Source organism: Eumetopias jubatus, unplaced genomic scaffold, assembly GCF_037043125.1.
Source record: "Eumetopias jubatus isolate StellerSeaLion01/CBP00866 unplaced genomic scaffold, mEumJub1_p1.0 scaffold_8, whole genome shotgun sequence".
Lineage (NCBI taxonomy): Eukaryota > Metazoa > Chordata > Mammalia > Carnivora > Otariidae > Eumetopias > Eumetopias jubatus.
In genome coordinates this window covers 118,301,993-118,323,051 of record NW_028274814.1, presented here as the reverse complement: position 1 = coordinate 118,323,051, position 21,059 = coordinate 118,301,993, and the positions used below count along the sequence as shown (strand labels likewise).

At 35.7% G+C, this 21,059-nt stretch overlaps 1 protein-coding gene across 5 annotated transcripts in view; it reads right to left on the bottom strand.

The window, feature by feature from the left end:
- Window positions 1–21,059, bottom strand: part of NEDD1 (NEDD1 gamma-tubulin ring complex targeting factor) — a 51,720-nt gene that overhangs the window by 5,386 nt on the left and 25,275 nt on the right. For 2 of the 5 annotated variants that reach the window (XM_088025292.1, XM_088025296.1), the window contains exons 6-14: window positions 19,472–19,701; window positions 17,838–18,039; window positions 17,266–17,461; window positions 12,556–12,684; window positions 9,198–9,242; window positions 7,885–8,087; window positions 6,842–6,995; window positions 5,793–5,949; window positions 357–423 (exon numbers count right to left, since the gene is read on the bottom strand). In XM_088025292.1, coding sequence (XP_087881418.1) covers window positions 357–423; window positions 5,793–5,949; window positions 6,842–6,995; window positions 7,885–8,087; window positions 9,198–9,242; window positions 12,556–12,684; window positions 17,266–17,461; window positions 17,838–18,039; window positions 19,472–19,701 — 1,383 coding nt within the window. The remainder of the gene's footprint in view (window positions 1–356; window positions 424–5,792; window positions 5,950–6,841; window positions 6,996–7,884; window positions 8,088–9,197; window positions 9,243–12,555; window positions 12,685–17,265; window positions 17,462–17,837; window positions 18,040–19,471; window positions 19,702–21,059) is intronic. The other 3 variants (XM_088025293.1, XM_088025295.1, XM_088025294.1) reach the window with 3 other exon arrangements.

Genomic DNA, 21,059 nt, shown 5'->3' with positions numbered 1-21,059 from the left:
TTTTTTTTAAAGATTTTTATTTTATTATTTATTTTAAAGATTTTATTTATTTATTTGACAGAGACACAGCGAGAGAGAGAACACAAGCAGGGGGAGTGGAAGAGGGAGAAGCAGGCCTCCCACGGAGCAGGTAGCCCGATGCGGGGCTTGATCCCAGGATCCTGGGATCATGACCCGAGCCGAAGGCAGACATCTAACGACTGAGCCACCCAAGTGCCCCTTTACTTTTAAATTTCTAAAACTCCCTGTTTGTTTATTCTAGCAACTAGATATAATAAAGTAAAAATATATCACCCTTTAATGGACTTTTTAAATCCACAACTCTATACTCATTTAAAATAAAATGTCATACCTACCAATTGCATGTGAAACTGTTTAATCATCTCCACTTGCAAATTCACAATGTCCCTATGGCACGCTTCTCTAGGGAAGAATGTAAAATACCTGTTAGAATTATAATGGTTTTGCCAATTCCAGATCATTCAAGAAACTGCTAAACTTTTCTCATTGTTTCAAATTATTGGATGTTAGTAATAATAATAGTAGTAGTAGTAATAATAAAAATACCAAGGCACCTAGAATTTATTTACTATGTACTAGGCACTGTTTCTTATACTTTGAATGGAAGAACTCATTTAACCTTTATATCAGGTGCAATTATTACCTCCATTTTACCAATGAAGTAACTAAGCCACAGAGCAGTTAAAACTTATCCAATCAAACAACCAGTCAATGGTGGAGCTAGTATATAAACCCCGGCTGTATACATCCAGAACTCTCAAACTACACATCCCTTAATATAGAAATTATCATTAAGGAAAGACACAGGTTTATATTACAATGAAATATAGATCATTTACTAGGTTACAATGTTTTAACTATTATCAATGTTTTAGCTATTAAAAAAAATACTTCTAGGAGAATGAAAAGGGTTATTTGGGTGGTTATAATAAAGGTTACCTATAAAATGCAATTCAGTCATACCAGAAAAGAATACATGAAAATTATGTGGTATAATAATAAAAGGATCATTCAGTCACCCATCATACAACTTATGAGCTAGAACATTACCAAAATCATAGAAGTTTCCTATGTGCTCCTCTCTGATACCATTACTTAACTTAGGAGAAGCCCAAGAAAGAAGTCACTACTCTGATGAATTTTGTTTAAGCAATGTAAAAAAGGAAAAAAAAAGTCTCACAAAGAAGCTGTAGTCAATATATTTTTGCTGTGCCTGGTTTTGAGCATTATAAAACTACCACATCCCATGTAGTACTAAGTAGTGTACACTTCAAAAAATAACCCAACATCATGTTTTCAACATTCATATTCTATACATCTGTAACTCACTGATTTGTATCAGTGTACAGATTCTCCTATCAATTGACATTCAGATCGTTTTCAAGCTTTTACTATTACAATGTTGTTATAAACAATCATGTATGTATTTCCCAACTCACATGCACCCATAACTGCACCCATAGATCCAAGAGTAGATATGCTGAGTTAAAGGCCAGATGTATACTTGTCTAGTTTTACAAAATAATGCAAATTATTTGTTGAAGAGGTAGTATCAGTGGACATGCTTGTCATCAGTGTAACAGAATTCCTCTTGCTCTGTATCTACACCAAGACTTGGTCTTGACAGACTTTTCACATTTTCCCATCTAATGGGTGTGAAACAGTATCCCATTGCATTTTCAGTTCTCTGATTAACCACAGAATTGAACACCTTTCCTTATGTTCATAGACTATTCCTCTTCTGTGAAATGCTTGTCCATGCCTTTTAAGCTTGTTTTTCTATTGAATGTCTTTTTTTTTTAAAGACTATTTATTTGAGAGAGAGAGCACAAGCAGGGGAAGGAGCAGGGGGACAAGCAGACTCCCTGCTGAGCAGGGAGCCCGAAGCAGGGGCTCGATCCCAGGACCCTGGGATCATGACCTGAGCTGAAGTTAGATGCTTAACTGATTGAGCCATCCAGGCGCCCCTCAAATGTCTTTTATTCTTATTTATTTCTAAGAGTTCTTCACATCATCCAAACCTTTGCTGGATCCTTTGTTGGAGTACTATAGACAGATTTTTGTCCTTTCACTTTGTTAATGGTGCCTTATGATGAGCAGTCCTTGTCAATGTTCTCTAATTACTGACCTAATAACACAATCAAATTTGCCAATCTATTTTTATAGGTAGTGTATCCTCTTATGTTTGATAACTTCCCTACCCTGAAGTCATATATAAATTCCCTTACAATGCTTAAAATTTTACCCTTTAAATTTTTATGTTGGGTAGAATTGATTTTTTTAATAGCAGGGAATAGGGATCTATACTTTTCCTCTGTCATGTATCACATTTCTATATATGCCCAGGTTTTTCTCTGGTCTATTTGATTCGTTTGGGCAATCTGTCCATCCTGTGCTAATGCTACACTATTTTAATTACAGCTTAATAATTAAGCTTACCCATCTGACAAACAAGTCACCTTCAACCTTGTTCTTCTCTAGAAGGGAGGATAAAATTTCAGGACCCACCAAGGTAAAAAGGCCTGGTGAATACTCCAGACATTCAGCTGACATCCTAGAAGGGCAGAGATTAACCCTAGGAATAAAGGCAAACCAGAAATAAACTAGCCCTAAGAAAACCTGAAAGCCAGCAAGTACAGAAACAAAATGATCTGCTTGCCAGAAGAAACTTAAATCTTCTTGAAAGACAATAAAAATAGACCCATAGACTTCTGCTTAGGATATAATCTCTCCAGTGAGGACAAGCCAGATAACCTATAAAATCATACATTTTTAAATTCAACTTGAGAAAGCAAAGAAACCTAAATGAATGAAAATCCAGAAAATGATGAGTCCCTTCTAGAAGAAGAGACCCATGATTGTTTTCATCCTCAACAAAGCAAAGGCAGGGGGTGGTGGTGAAAGGGGAAGGGGGGGCTGGAGAGGTAGGGTTGACACAGCTGCCATTGATAGGGTAAGGAGAACTAACTGAAATTTTTATAGATTTTTGTAGGCCAAGCAGGACTGGACCCAAGGAGTCCTAGCCACAAAGAAAATCTCCATTCATGCACCAACTATTTGCCACAGGCCTTCACTGAGTGCTTACGTAAACCATTAGGGGCAGGGCAGGAGGACTGAGAGAGACACCCTAAGGCAGAGAGGCACAGGGTGTGTGAAGACCGAGCACTATGACAACTGAGAGTAACCTGTCTGAAGCACTCCAGACCCTTGTGGAGAAAGCAGTCTCCACAGCTGACAGAGCCCCTCAACAGCCCCTCTGTCCCTCCACTGAAAGGTATAGCTCTTCAAGACTTACTGAAGGCTGAGGTCAGAGCAGCAAATTTATAGAAATTCTCTGAGCCATTCTCTGGGTCCTCCCTGAGTCCCAAGCAGAGGCTGCCTATGGTTACTGGAGGGGCAGAAGAATAGAGGGAGTCCCCTACTCACCCCCACTCCCCAGGTGCAGGCATGCATGGCAAGCTGAAAGCTGAAGGCAGGGCAGTGCTATCTCTCTCAATCTGCCCAGCATAAGAGCTTTCTTCCCTTCCAACACTGCTTTACTCACATCATATTAAAGTCAGACAATTCTGCTGTTTTGCCACATATATACATTCCTGAAAATAACAGGAGCAGATTTTAAAAATGTAGTGTGTGTGTGTGTGTGTGTGTGTGTGTGTGTGTGTGTGAGAGAGAGAGAGATGGAATATTATTCAGCCATAGAAAAGGAACTCTCGCACTATGCAACCACGTGGATGAACCTGGAAGATATTATGCTAAATGAAATAAGCCAGGCACGGAAGGACAAATACTGCATGATTCCACTTACATGAGATATCTAAAATAGTCAAACTCATGGAAGCAAAGAACAGAATTGTAGGTATCAGGGGCTGGGGAGAATGGGAAATAGGAAGTTGCCAAGTGACAAATACAAAATTTCAGTTAAACAAAATGAATAACTTGTAGAGATTTACTATACAACACTGTGCCTATGGTTAGCAATATCGGATTATACAGTTAAAATTTATTAAGAGGGTAGATCTCATTCTAAGTGTTCTCACCACAATAAAACTAAAACAAAAAAAGGAAAAGAATAAGTAAGAAGATAACAGGATTTAAAGAAAAAGGATTGGGGCAGACTACTCAAAATTTATGCAACTTTGTAATCAGAGCACTAACAAAAACAATTAAACCCTAGTAAAAAATACTAGCATAGTTTAAATAGTGAATAATCAAAGAGTTTTACCTTAAAAAAAGTGATGGTCACTTGATAAGAAAAAGAAAAGAAAGGATTGGGGCTGTGAAGGACGGAGGCAAGGATAAAATAACCAAAGATGAGGCATAATCACAACATAAGTCCTTCCAAACACAGAGCAAAAAGCCAAACCAGGTGAAGAGGAAGGGAAGAGAAAGAGCTGGGTACTGATAGGTGGTTTGCTGCCTTCAGCTATGTTCATACATTTTGTTTTGGCAACTGTTACAGGAACCAACAACATTTCCTTATCATGGTGTCATTACTGTCCTATTTACCAATCACAAACGAATTAATCCACATTAAAGAAACACATGTCATAACAGGACACATTGTACCTACCCGAATTAAACTAGAAAGCCTTTGTGGACAGATCATTCATATTTGCATCCTCAGTACCCAGTACCTATACTAGGCATGTTGTAAATGTCAAAAATGACCAAAAATGATGATTTTCCTTTAAAAATATATTTGTTAACATTTAAAAATATTTTTTCAAAACACTTTTTTTTTAAAAAGTAGGCTCCATCTCCAGCATCGAGCCCAATGTGGGGCTTGAACTCATGACTCTGAGATCAAGACCTGAGCTGAGATCAAGAGTCAGGTGCTCAACAGACTGCGCCATCCAGGAGCCCCCCCAAAACACTTTTAACATTAAAAAGAAACATGCACCAGGGCACCTGGGTGGCAGAGTTGGTTAGTGTCTGACTTGATCTAGCCTCAGGTCTCGATCTCAGGAGTGTGAAACTGAGCCCCGTGTCAGGCTCCACACTTAGTGGGGAGTCTGCTTGAGATTCTCTCTCCCTCTCCCTCTGCCCCTCCCGCTTGTGCTCTAAAATAAATAAATCTTAAAAAAAAAAAAACCTGTACCAACAAAAACTGTACATCTCTAGCATTCTTGCTCGCTATATTCCAAATCAGAGCTAGACTAATAAGTAACTACAGGTCAGAAAGGGAAAACACATATACGAAAGATTCTAATAATTGAAAATAGCTCCCATACATATCGAGATGATAGGTAAAGGAAGCAACAATGTCACACGATTCTTACAATGTTCAAAATTCAAAGGATGAGGAGACAAGGACAGATCCATGAAAAAAAATTTTTTAAATTCACTATTACATTCTGATACATTCTGTTTGAAAATATTCAGAATTCCTTTAAAAAATTATTTCTCTATTACATTATTACCCATAACATACTTAACAAGTGATCCATAAATACTTCATGTAAGAATGCCACTGGACCTTACCAGAATGTGCCCAAATTTTGATTAAAAAAATCCCTGATGGCAGCCTGCCTGCTAGACTGCCCTGCCCAGTTATCTAATAATTGCCCTGGGTAAATGTACCTCTTCCTGGCTGATATTCGATAAATTCAATACAGCAAGATCAACAAAACTCATCACGTTTTCTATTGTTTTTATGGACCCCCAAACCTAGGCAAAAGTAGTAACCACCAATATTATGGTTCCGGTCTTACACCTAATAAAAAAAAAGCCGGTTAATGTCTAGATAGAAAGAGCAATTTCTCAATTACTACCTAAAGTCATCCAATGTCTCCTGTATCATGTTCTGAATAAAACGGATTTGAACAGATGTCAGTGGTGCATTTGGCCGATTATTTCCGATGGTATCAGCTATTTTTTCTGATAGTGAACTGGCAACTCCAGCCATGACAGAGGATGCTATCTTTGGATCTAAAATAAAAAATGGAGAAAATATTAATAGTCAGCTTAGACTAAGAGACATCAAACATTTGTAAATAAGATTTGGCATGAGGAGACTTGAAAAACTGGTAAAGAACAGTGTTCCTGTGACATTTAGAAAAACTCACTGTCTGGAATACAAATCTTAGAAACTTTCTATGACATTATTTCTAATAGTCATTTATCTCTATATATAAACTGCCAACTGTCTAATATAATAACATACGACAGAGGGATTAATCTTGAAGAATCTTGGAACCATTTCCTCTTATAAAAGATGAATGTGACATGCTATCCCATAAACTAGATAAACCAAGACTATTAAAAATAAACAGAAGGAATATAGGAGTAAAGTACCACTATAAGCAAAGCCCCAGAGTTTACACTAATACAGTATATCCACAGAAACCTTGAAGTAAAATATAAATATCTATATAGGAGACTTGCTTCTATACAAAGAGTTGTTTTCTATAGATAACTTGTACAACAACCCAATATCCCATTAAATGTGATCAAGTTTTTAGGATCTGTGGCATGAACTTTAGTATGGAGGAGGGAAAATAAGACAATTTCAGGTAGTTAATGACTCATTTTCAAAGGGTCCTACATTATATTCCTATTTGTACCATATTAGATCAAGACCCTTACATATTGGATTGGCAATAAAATTCACACCAAAAGAGTATCAAATCAATGTCACTGAGTTTAACCATTCACATACATGTCACTGTCCTCTAGTAAGAGAGTCATAATAGACAAGCACTGTGAAGTTTCAACTCCTTTTAATTTTCTTAGTCTATGATCACTGTATTTACTTATCAAGTTAAACAGTGGGAGTTTTCAACTTAACAGTTTCAAATATCAGGAAGTTTTATGTACTTACTTGGAGTTGAGGATCCAATGAGGGGGGGTTCATATATGAACTGGGCTTCAATTTCTTTCTCTGGCCTTTCAAATTTTTCAGGACTTCTTGTTTGGTTAGATGACGGAGAGGTATTCAGATTTCCAGTTTCAGCACCAGAAATCAACTTTGCAAACTTCACATTTAAAATAAACAATATATCAATTCTGGTTTTATATATATAATTTGTACCTACTTTTCTTTTTCCAGTAGTTAGGATCAGAAAAATGAAGAATAAGAAGGGATATAGAAGGAAAAAAAATTGCAAGAACTAGTGGCAAAATAAATCAACTTTACTAATCAAAAACAGTTTCAATGGTAACATGATGAGGAAAAGCTCATTTACCAATAAGCATCTGCTATTGAGTGTCAGTGAAAATGGTAATCACAGGCCCAAAAAAAAAAAAAAAAAAAAAAATCCCCAAACTCTCAGGTGGTAACTAGCCAGAAATATTTGAAAAATATGTCAGAAGACATTTTTGTACTTCTTAAATATCTTTTCAATATCATTCTAAAAAATCAATATGAAAATATGACAGACTCTACCTTACTGGTAACATTTGATCATTTTAAGCCCTTATATAGAAAATTAACTTCTATTTTGGATACTGTGTAATAGCAGTAGATAATGAGGATATATTACATTCTCAGAACCATCAGTTAGCTCTAAGACTTGGGGTAAATGACTTGACCATCAACTTGGTGCTTTCTGCTGCAATGGAAATAAATTCTAAAAAACTCAGGTATAAACTAGTCAAGTATCTTGTCTTAGAAAAAACAGCATTAAGTTTACATCTGCTGTTACCTCCAACATTTCCAAAGACAGATTTCAAAAGTATCCTTTAATTTTTAACATGTGACATCAAGATTTAAGAATATTTTCTACCTGGTAAGGGTACAGCACTGTCGATAATTAGGACATATCCCCTGGCAGCCGCCTGCTTTCTGTCTCGTGATAAGCTTCATTATATCCTTGCTACTGACAAACGCACACTGTGAGTGCAGTATCATTTTTAGGCAGATACCTGTTTGAGGGAGTCCTTAGGTTCCTGTTTTCCCAGATATATTTTCTTAGATTCAGCTGTCAGATCATGATTTTCATTTTCTTCTTTCCCTGGAGATCCCATAAAGACATTAAGAGGACTAGAATGCAATACTGAAGTGTTTGAAGCTACTGGATTTTTTCTTGGAGGAAGGACTGAATTCAATTGTGGTAGAAAGTCAAGGCCTGAAAAAGAGGAGAAAAAAACTATTTGCATATGATTTTCCTCAATCTTGGATATTTAAGAAAAGCACTTAACACAATAAACAGGTTAATATGGTAGAAAGACATGTGATTTGGATTCAGAACGCAGGTTCATTTGTCAGCTCTACCCCTTACTTGATGTATACAAAATCTTGGGCAAAATTTGCAAAACTCTGTTTCCTGATCAGGAAATGTGAATAATGATATCCATCTCCGAGTGGTGAGACTAAAAAGAGATATTATATGTAAAACTACTTTGAAAATTGTAAAGCCCAATGAATGCTTTAGTCAATATTATTAGTTTTTGATAACTGAAAATTGTTAATTTGGTATATATCTGTAGTATATCTTGGTAGCCTCTAAGATGGCTCCGAATGATCCCTGCCTCCTGGCATGGATCCATGCCCTCAGGTAATGTGGGCAGGACCTAGTAACTTGCTTCCAACAAAGAGAACACAGCAAAAGTGGTGGGATGTCACTTCCAAGATTAGGTTACAAACATGCAGCGGCTTCCATTTTGAGTGCCATCTCTGACTATCTTGCTCACCAACTCTGAGGGAAGCCAGCTGCCATGTTGTTAGTTACCCTGCAGAAGGGCCCACATGGGAAGGGACGGGCATCTTCTGCTAATAGCCACATAAAATGAGCTTAGAAGTAGATCCTTGCCCAGTCAAGCCTTGATAGGACTGCAGCCCTGCTGACATCCTGATTAAAGCATCAAGAGAGACCTTAAGCCAAAGGCACCAGCTAGGCCATGCTCAGATTCTAAACCCACAATTATGAGATGATAAATGTTCTTTTAAGTTTCAAAATGTTGGGGTAATTTGTGGGTGCCTGGGTGGTGCATTCGGTTAAGCAACTGACCCTTGCTTTTGGGTCAGGTCATGATTTCAGAGTCGTAAGATCAAGCCCTGTGTCCAGCTCCACGCTCAGTGCGGAGTCTGCTTGAAATTCTTTCCCTCTTTTTTTCTCTCTCTCTCTCAAATTAATAAATAAATCTTTAAAAAAAATGTTGGGGTAATCTGTTACTTATCAATAGATAGCACAATATCACTTTTAATTTTCCTAAAAATACTTCTCAATAGTTCTTACCATCTTTGCCTACGGACTCATCACCTCCCTTGTTAACCACAGCATCTATAATAAAATTAGAAAATCAAATTTTTAAAATTGTGAAAAAGAAGCCATAGCAACTTAAGCTTCCTATTCATTCCCCAAAGAGTTCGATTTTAAAAAGGAAAATCTGGGTGAAGTTATAGCTGGGACTCATATAAACTTCCCTTTTTATTCTTTTCACTTCATGCATAGCAACAAGTATGAAGAGTAATTCTATGGTATAGGGTCATTTAATGAGACAGCCAGGTATACTAGAAAAGCACTGCAGTAGGCTCCAGAAATCTATAATCCAACTCTGCCTATACCACTTAATAGCCTTAGACAACAAGCCTTTAATACAATTAAGCTTCAGTTTCTGCATCTATATAATGGGAATAACGTCCTGACCATCTCACAAGATTGTTTTGAGGATCAATTGAAACAACGTCAAAATAGTTTGTGAGCATTACAATGATATACAAAACATAAGATATTATTAATATTTATTTTAATGGCAGAATATGTGTAAGAATATTCCAATACTATAATACTATTAATTTACCAATTAACAACCAAAAATTGCCTAACTTCATTTTAGCAAATTAATAGAAAAACGGGCACAAGTCATAAAAAAATCCGTCAGAAACTCAAATGGCCAATGAATTATCATACATGATTATCATAGTAGTAGGAGGATCAACCATACATCTGCATGTGTGTACAGACACCTAGTAATTACACAACACACATACACTTTTATTTTTTTAATTTAATTTTATATATTGTTATGTTAGTCATCATACAATACATCCTTAGTTTTTGATGTAGTGATCCACGATTCATTGTTTTCGTATAACACCCAGTGCTCCGTGCCGTATGTGCCCTCCTTAATACCCATCACCAGGCTAACCCATCCCCTCTAAAACGTTGTTGGTTTCTCAGAGTCCATAGTCTCTTATGGTTCGTCTCTCCCTCTGATTTCCCCCCCTTCGTTTTTCCCTTCCTTCTCCTAATGTCCTCCATGCTGTTCCTTATGTTTCACAAATAAGTGAAACCATATGATAATTGACTTTCTCTGCTTGACTTATTTCACTTAGCATAATCTCCTCCAGTCCCATCCATGTTGATGTAAAAGTTGGGTATTCATCCTTTCTGATGGCTGAGTAATATTTCATTGTATATATGGACCACATCTTCTTTATCCATTCATCTGTTGAAGGGCATCTCGGCTCTTTCCACAGTTTGGCTATTGTGGACATTGCTGCTATGAACACTGGGTACATATGGCCCTTTTTTCACTACATCTGTGTCTTTGGGGTAAATACCCAGGAGTGCAATTGCTGGGTCATAGGGTAGCTCTATTTTTAATTTTTTGAGGCACCTCCACACTGTTTTCCAAAGTGGCTGTACCAACTTGCATCCCCACCAACAGTCTAAGAGGGTACCCCTTTCTCCACAACCTCTCCAACATTTGTTGTTTCCTTCCCTGTCCATTTTTGCCATTCTAACTGGTGTTAAGGTGTTATCTCAGTGTGGTTTTGATTTGAATTTCCCTGATGGCTAATGATGATGAACATTTTTTCATGTGTCTGTAAGTCATTTGTATGTCTTCTTCAGAGAAATGTCTTTTCATGTCTTCTGCCCATTTTTTGACTTGATTATTTGTTTTTTGGGTGTTGAGTTTGAGAAGTTCTTTTTTTTATTATTATTATGTTATGTTAATCACCATACATACTTTTAGAAGTTATTAGTTTTCTCTTAACAAAAGCAGAAGTATTCTTATTTAAAAGATGAAGAAATTGAAGTGCAAACAGATTCAGCCTTTTACCTAAGGAGAGTTGCATTCTTGAAATCAAAACATAAATTTCTTGATGATGAAAACCAGTACTATATTTAGTACACATGTTCTTTTATTAATAATATGAAATGCTAATAAATGAAGGGCATACAGCTCAAATTCTAATCATATTTTAAAAAAGTAAAGAGGAATTTCTATCCTTTATTCATTTCTTTTAAAAATCATTAAAGAGAATTTCATTTATAACTCAAACACTTTCAGAAAGCCCCTTCCTACATTCTCCAATTCAAAAGTTACCCCAGGGGTTCTCATAAGCCAAAGCTCCCAGATGGTTACTAACCTCCAAAACCTTTCTCAACTCCAGCTCAAGCCACTTTTCCCTCTTTTGCCCACATCTTTCCCCTCTTTATTCTTTAACTATGTAGTCTGACCCCTCTTCATCCTGAAAGAAAGGAATGCTTCCTCTTTCATTAGGTGGAAGATACGGAAATCTGACCTGGCAATTAAAGTAGTCATTTTCAGGCCAGGATAAGGCAGAATACACTAAGTAATTCTGTGCCATCACATATGTGATTATTCTTTCTGATTACGAAACTAATTAGAGAAAATTTGGAAAACAGACAATTTAAAGTAAAAAATGAAATCTTGTAAGATCATGAGTGGATGTAACAATTTAAACATCCTGCTACTGCTGACATTTAGATATGCTCCAGAGTTCCACTATTATAAAATAAACAGTACATACAAATCTTTGTGGGATTCTCTGAACAAGTTATTAGGTAAATTTATAGAAATGGAATTAACAGTCCAAAGAGTATGAATATTTAACCTGCCAAATCATGCTCTAGAAATTTACCCATATTGTTAATAATACTATTAGCAGTGAGACTACCCAATTAATGAAAACAGTATGAACATCAGTATCAAAAAAAACTCAGCCAAACAATGTGCCTAGTTCATACAGTATGAACAATGATATATAATGTTTCTATTTATCAAAATGGTAAAGTTTTCTTTTTGTTTTTATTTTCTTTTTAGTAGCAACATCTCCTAGCAATAGGGAGAGTGTGTATGTGTGTGTGTTACTTTCACACAGTTAGTGTAAAAGATGAGGCAATCTATCCCCCTGCCGTATTTCTCCATGAAAACAGTGAATAAGTATACCAATTAGATATTAATAATCAAAAAACAAAATTTTTTTAGGTTAGAAGATATTTTTTGCCTATCAAAATAGCCAAGATTTTAAGATTTATTTAGTAGATACAACTAAAAAACTGCCTATGGAGGCAAAACTTTTAAGAAACTTCTGTGGAAATTAAAATGCTAACTTGAGAGCTATTTGCATAGTTCCCATGTGAAAATGACAAGCATATACTTCAGAATGATAACATCTGAAATATCAGGGCAAAGGAAAAGATACTACCCCGGGGACTGAGAAAATTAGCAACTGTCATGAATGGAGTCAGACTGAAGCTATTACCCACATCTTTTAGCTAGAATTAAAAAAGTAATGACTGCCAGCAAAAGAATATGATCCTCTGATCTGAACAGACTTACCATCTCTGATAGGTGAGAACATGTCACCTAAACTACTTTTTCTGGTATCATCAAAGCTGAAGAAATCCTGATTTTTGCCACTGTCCGTTTCCTTAGATGTAGTATCAGTGTTTATGCTTCGAGGCAAACCTTATAGGAAAATTGGATATAAAAATAATTGTTATTACATCTACATGAATTTACCATCAGAAGCTACGTTCTAAAAATTAATGTATTTTGCATATACTGGTAATATTACAAAGGTGAGCACCAGGAAAAGAAAACAATGTAACAACAGCTCAGTTAACCATGATTTTCATGGAATGAAGGGCTTCCCAAAAGCAAATAATCTATTTATTTATATGATACCACTTTATTTTAGCCACTTTGATGAAATTTTCCCAAAATGATTTATATACTTTGCTGCCCTCTTAAACAAAGTATACTGAACACAACCAACTTCTGTTATAATGGGCTCACTTTTATGAACATCTACAAATGATTAAAAAAGTCTGTAAAGCATATAGCACGATGCCTAACATAGAGCAGGATTCAAGTAATGTTAGTTCCTTTTCACAACTGCAGTAAATGGATCTCCTTTTTTCTCTCTTCTGTCTTTTCCTTCACTAACTGTGGAAGCTTAACACTGCTCTCAGTATTATCGATCTCAAATGATTTTACTAGCCTCAGGATAGTTTACTAAGAGGAAAGAAACCAGAACACTAAACTCATAAAGAATAGCATAGTACACAACAATGAAAAGATGTGCAGCAGTTTATTTTCCCTGCCAGTATATAATGCAAGGAATTAGAGCAGGGACTTTGTAAGACTGAACTCTGTGGGCTCAGTAGCTTCTTGCTCATTTTTGGGTTGAAGAATGAGTTCTAGTGATTCAAGAGCTGTGATGAAAGTCTGGTACTTTAATTGGTAGCATGTTACTGTATTACATTTTTTTTAAAGATTTATTTATTTTTTCCAGGGAGAGAGAGAAGGGAAGGGCAGAAGGAGAGGGAGAGAATCTTAAGCTGACTCCCCACTGAGCAAGGAGCCTGACGTGGGGCTTGAATTCAGGAACTCACAACCCTGAGATCACGACCTGAGCGGAAACAAAGAGTCAGAGGCTCAATGGACTGTACCACCTAGGTGCCCCCTGTATTACATTTTAAATAGTGTTTTATTTGTCATCTTGGTCCCAAATGAAAATTGAAAAGCTGGGATAAAAACAAAGAACAGTCAGCATATCCAAAAATGTCCAAACCTGGCAAATAAACTTTTCTAGTAACACCTGATAAAAAGTTAAAATATTACTGAACATTTGTACATCACTGTCATTGAAGTGTTTACACCAAGAGTTAAACTGTTATAAAGAAGAAATTTTCTCTCCTTCTTCTAGGTCTTTAAACATGTATGAATGCATAACGTTAGCCTCTGGAACTTTAGGAGAAAGAAGTTTGGTAACATTTGAAAGTAGTGCTAAAGACATTTTTTACTTCTTAAACTGCTGTTTTCCTCTGAAAATAAGCACTAGGAACAAGTCTGCAGAGGTTCTCTATTTTAAGTTTTTATTTACATTCCGGGTGGTTAACATAATAATAATTTCAGGTGTACAATACAGTGATTCACCACTTCCATAGACCACCAGGTGCTCATCACAAGTGCAGTCCTTCATCCCCATCACCTGTTTCACCCAACCCCCCCCACTCACTTCCCCTCTGGTAACCATCAGTTTGTTCTCTATATTTAAGAAAAAGCAAATGATGCATCACAATTCCAGACTTCACGTTGTATTACAAAGCTATAGTGATCAAAACAGTATGGTACCAGCACAAAAACACACACATAGATCAGTGGAACAGAAAACCCAGAACGGAACCCACAACTATATGGTCAATTAATCTTTGACAAAGCAGGAAAGAATATCCAGTGGGAAAAAGTCTCTTCAGCAAATGGTGTTGGGAAAACTGGACAAGAACATGCAAAAGAATGAAATGAGACCACTCTCTTACACCACACACAAAAATAAATTCAAAATGGATTAAAGACCTAAATGTGAGACATGAAACCATTAAAATCTTAGAGGAAAACATAAGCAGTAACCTCTTTGACATCAGCCACAGCAACTTCTTTGTAGATATGTCTCCTGAGGCAAGGGAAAACAAAAGCAAAAACTACTGGGACTTCATCAAAATAAAAAGCTCCTGCACAGCAAAGGAAAACAACAACACTAAAAGGCAACCTACAGAATGGGAGAAGATATTTACAAGTGACATATCTGATAAAGGGTTAGTATTCAAAATATATAAAGAACTTATAAAACTCAACACCCAAAAAATGAATAGTCTAATTTAAAAATTGGCAGAAGACATGAACAAAACATTTCTCCAAACAAGACATCCAGATGGCCAGCAGACACATGAAAAGATGCTCAGTATCACTCATCATCAGAAAAATGCAAATCAAAACCATAATGAGATATCATCCCACACTTGTCAGAATGGCTAAATCAACAACACAAGAAACAACTGGTGTTGGCAAGGATGTGGAGAAAGGGGAACCCTCTACACTGTTGGTGGGAATGCAATGGTTGGCACCTTTAGTAGAAGCAACGTGAACTTCTTTCAAATTTCAGATTCATTTTACAGGAAGTTGAAAATAATAGTGATGATAACCGTGATGACAATATTTGCGAAACCATAATTTACTAAGTGGCTATCATGTGCCAGGCACTTTTGATACATCTTCTCTGGTTTTCACAATAACCCTAAAAGTTAAATATTATCTATGGAAGAGAGAATAAGACTCAGAGTGGTTAAGAAAACTGCCCAAAGTCATGCTGGTAGAAGTCACAGACCCAAGACTTACACCTAACATACTCTCAATATTTCAGAGTGGGGAAAATGTACGTACGTATGTACGTACGTGTGTGTGTGTGTGTGTGTGTGTGTGTGTGTGTATGAGAGAGAGAGAAAGAGAGTGCTAATGATGAAGCAAATGTGGCAAAATTTATAAAACAGTGAATCTGCTAAAGGGTATACTAGAGCTCAGGAGTTCTTTGTACAGTTTTGAAATGTTTCTATAAGTTGGCAATTATTTCAAAATAAAATTAATAAACAAAAGTTTCTAACTCTGTGGGTACAGAGAAAACATTCATTTTGTCAGAAACTTTGTTAATCAGCCAACAGTTATCATTAATCAGTGACCCTGCAGACCCAACTCTTGCATTTCCTAATTAATGCTGTCATCGTTACACATGAATTTCCTTATTAAAAACTAAATGAATAACAGTAAGACTCCAGAAAGCTCAGAGTAAATGAGAGAAACTTTATTTTGTTTAATTTTGGAAATTATGAATAGAATAATAATAAAATGACAATTTTTATAATATAGTTAATTCAACATCTTGGTGAACATTACCCAATGTTCTATTTCCAAAATGAATTTCTTCTTCTAAGTATATAGGAATAATATTTGTTTCTGGGAGTTCTTAAATAAGAAATTATTTTTCTATATAATATGTAATGACTTTTATGTAAGGATAATGTAGATATTAACAGAAAATTTATAATGAAGATATATACTTATTATATTTTTTTAAAAACCATTCCATACTATCAAGGCTAACAAATTAAAGTTTTGCTTCTACTTGAAATTGTAAACTCATGCTGAGAAGGTACAACAAATATTTTTGTCCAAGTTAAGTACTTGTCCTGAAACCTTAAAAGACATGGATACATGCATTTCTAATGAGGCTAGTTTGGAAACACAGTGGTATATCATGCAGACTTTTTTAAATTATTTTAAAGATTTATTTATTTATTTGAGAGTGCATGCAAGTGGGGGTACGGGAAGAGGTGGGGGGAGAGAGAGAGAGAGAATCCCAAGCTGACTCCTTACTGAGTGCAGAGCCCAACACGTGGGGCTTGATCTCACAACCCCAAGATCACTACCCGAGTCAAAACTGAGTCTGACACTCAACCAACTGAGCCACCCAGGTGCCCCTACCATGCAGTCTTAAAAATCCGTTGCAAGTTGACAGTATAGTGTAACTTCTTAAAATTTAAAAGAAAAAAAATGTTTTCAGGAATTTAGAGAAAAAGAATATTCTCTACAGTAAATACAGGGAAGCTTATATTACACCTTCACAAAGTCTAAATGAATTCTTTAAGAACCATTTCATCAATACAATTATCAGAGTAAAAGAAATTATTTAAAAATTGCAAAATTTTTATTTTTCTTTAATAAACTATTAATATACTGCTTAATATGTGCCAGGCACTATTCTGCACTTAAATACATTTATCACCTGACTTACTTTACATTCTGAAATATGAAATAAAAGAAGCCATTAATAGCTTTTTTTGTGACTCAGAGATCAAATCAAAATGACAGCATCAAAGAATCAGATTCTCTACTGATTAATCTGAAGACACAATGCACAGTCATCCAGTCTGGAGTGGTATTAAGGATAATTTCTGGATTGGCATTATTCTGTTTTTAAGATAATCAATATTTCTTACAACAAAAGTTCAGCTAAATAGAATAGATGCCTTTCATTACTTTTTTAAAAATTTATAGCTCAAGTTAAAATGGTCACTTCTTCCATTTTCACTAACTATTAATAATTTTACCTAAATACACAAGTGAATTTGAGTTCCAGGTGCTTGAAGAAAGCGCTAATAATATATACCGGGGTGCGGTGCTGGGTGGAGACTCCACATAAGCAGCATTTACCTGCTTTGTCTTGAACAGCAACTGCTCCTTTCCCCCCGGCTGTTGTCATGGGCTGTGGTAGAGCTGTGCCAATGGGAGTGGTGGCTGCTTCTCTGACGATTCCAGAATTCTGAACTCCTCCACTGATAGCACTCACATTAATGGCTCGTTTGTTCACAGCTGTGGGCTTATTTGAACAGCCTTTATTTAAACTTGACTGAAATGCAATGGAATATTTAAAAGCTCAGGTTTCTAATGCTCCATACTATACATTAATATTTTATCAATTCCCTGTTAGGTTAAAAATATAATTTCCCTTACAAATCTTAAGCCTGCTGGTGGATCTGAGAGCTTCCCTCTGAACCAAAAAGCCTTTTAAAATATTTTTTGAAGAGAGAAATATGAGAATTAAGTACAAAAAAATAGTTTGAAAACCAAGTATCAAATGGCTTTGTACCAGTCATTTAAAATGCTTTCATATAAAAATGATTATAAAGTAAAACTACACTGTGTTTAATGGACAAAATATGATTTCCATATTCTGAGCTAGACTTATTTAATAAAATCAAAAATAATGAAAAGAAATACCTTACCTTAGAAAGAGTGGTGGAGTACTGAAATGCTATACACCGCACAGATGTCTTGTGAGCACTGACGGTTTTAACTGGTGATTTCAACATTCTTAAATCATATTGATATATTTTCCCACGGGAAGATCCAATAGCCAAAGTGGCTCCATCAGGCATGAAGTCTACTGCAGTTAGAGGGGTGTCTGCCACTAAAGTTTTCACTAGCCTTTGGAAAGGGTAACAAAGTATATCTAGATATGTGAGCCTATACAGGTATATAAGTATATGTGACATATAGATAGCTAACTACCAAAACCAAAGTCACTTAGCATTTGGCAAAGTTACTTAGAATATGCATCCCCAATATTTGTGTAAAGCATAAATTCAGAACTAGACTTACGAGACCTTTCTAATATAACGGCATATAAAGGAACTGCTGCATACTCTATTCTATTTTTTCTATTCACTTCCAATAGGTACATTCTACAACGTGTAGAAGCAGCAACTATTTCTTTGAATAATTACTACTTCAACAGTGAACATGACAGACTTCCTGGGTGTTACTCCACAAACAAAGGCTCTAGTCTCAGGGTTAAGGAGGCCCTAACCATCCCCTTTCCATTTATTGACCTGCTCAGGTCTCAAGAGGACTATGACCTTGCACAGGGGAGCAGCTGCTACTTTGCTCTTTTAGCTGTGCATTTCTTGACCAGAAAGCTAACAGAATCCATGTGGCTTGATCCTCATGAAGCTAATATAGAAATATGGATACTGAATTGCTGAAGCTGAGCTCTTTGCCACAGTTATCTGGTATAAGAGAGAAATGCTTACTGACTCTTAAGGTTCTCAGTAAAGTTCAAAAAGAAAGAATAAAAAAGAAAAATTTTTTAAAAAAGAAAAAAGTAAAACAAGTAACAGTAAACTTTAACAAGGACTGACAGAAGGTCCTTCCCTAGTTGTAACATTACCATTTTCTTCCATACAATCTTTAGATATTGTCAGGTGTCTTGAATACACCTGTAGCATTCTTGTACCATTTTTTTTTTTATAGCTAACCAAGCACACCTATAACTGTGAAGAAAGCCAGAAGGCACAATGGACCCAGATAGTTAGAAGATTATGTACCTTTAGCTCTAGATGAGTGGTTCACAACTGGGGGCAATTTTGCTACTTTTTCTAATATGGGGAGTGCTACTAACCTCTGGTGGATAGAGATCAGGGATGCTGCTGAATATTCTACAATGCCCAGGATAGCCCCCCACAAACGAGAATTATCCAGCCCAAAATGTCAATAGTTTAGAAACCCTGCTCTTGATAATGAGTTAATTTTAAAGCAAGTTAATCACATTGCTTTTAAAATATACATATTTAGTTGTATTTCTGAAAAAGAATACTATGCCTATATGCTAAAATAAAGATGTGCAATCATTAACATGCTATCCTCAACATTCAACATCAGATGTACTCTAAAGAATATCCACATCTCATGTATTTTTTTCTGCATGGGAAGAAAGAGAAAATTCTATCCTTCTAGATAACAAGTACACAAACTTTAGATCTTCCAAACATTAATCAGAGGTCTATGAAAATCACAAATGTCTGCTAATGAGATAATAGTTATTTGTTACTAAATTAAGAAATGATCGTGTCACACTTACTTCTTACTTGAAGTGTCATAGAGAATAATTCTTTTATCCAAGCCTATAGTCACAAATAGCAATTCATTGACAGGAGAAAAACAGATGCCTGAAGCTGGAGCTTTATGTGTACTGTCAAAGTTATGGTATGGACTCTGACTATTCACATCCCAGAGAGTTACTATTCCGTTATCCGAAACACTGCCCAGTAGTGATTTCTTAAACAAGGAGTACTTCAAGTGCCGAACAGACTATAAAAATAAGAACAAATTTTATGCAATTGTAAGCATTCATAAGAACATTTTATATAAACTATATAAATAATGGCAACAGTCAACCACACTATTCACAGGGGATTTAGGACTTCTCTTGTTCATAGAGTAACAGATTTCAACTATGACAACCATAAAAATCACTTAGTGGACTATAAGATGATCCTAATACATAACAATATTCTAGTAATTAAATATTTGTCATGATTTTATTATCTTGGAACAGAGCTACCTCAACCTCCCCTTTTGTAGAGGAAAAATAGAATATGTTTAGATTAACTACATTAACTCATCAGGGTTAGGAATATCTACCATAATAAAAGGCCCAGCTAATCCCAGCCAAATCACGATTTGTAAGTATCAGAGAACACTGGCAGAGAATAAGCAATATTTCAAATTTATTTTCTCTACATATTTTAGATACTTGGATATATTTGTTTGAATCTGGGCATTTGATGCACTGGCAGTTTAGCAGTTGAAGCATAATAAAAAAATTAACTAAATCACAAAGAACTGACAACACCCTAGACTGGGGATGGACTATATCCTTCTTTCAAAAGCATCAGCCTGAGGGCAATACTGGCCTTTCTCTAAACACTCATCCCTAGGGGCAGTGGAGACATTCTCTCTTTCTAGCTTCCGCTGGATCAGAATAAACAAATATCCAGTTTGAGTAAACAGATCTGGAATTAAAACTAGATGAATTTTATCTACTTTTACTAAAATGTTGCTTTCAAACTTGTGTCGATATTATCATTTACTGAGCTGAGGATTAAGTATCTTACATTTAAACTAATTTTTCCGTGCACAGAAACAGCAATATAAGTATAGAAATTAATAGTAGAATCTGCAAGAGGGGGAAACTGGTTTTCAAAGAGTTAAGTTAGAGTTCCAAATAAAGCAAAGAATCAGGCTCTAGTAGGCTGATAGTAGCTATACATATAGGTCCCGGATAAATCTGGCACAAAACATTAAGTCAAATCTGAAGGTTTTTTGTTTGTTCTATCTAGTTTAATCTATTATACTCCAAAAGCTTCTATATACCACTAGAAACCACACAGAAACCACTAGCTTCTATATATATATAATAAAAACTCATATACTACCTACTTCTAAGATGTTTCAAAATAATATATATCAGCCCTCAACAACAAAAATATTTATGATTAATACAAAACAAATTCTAAGGAAACAAAAGGAGTATTTGTTACCAGACACCCTAACATAAGATAATTACTATGGTCATGCATTAAATATGGCTCCTCATTTTCAGACGGTTAGACTACAAAGTACGTCGGCTTGTGTTTTGTATTTTTGTTGAGGAAAAGTATATCCAT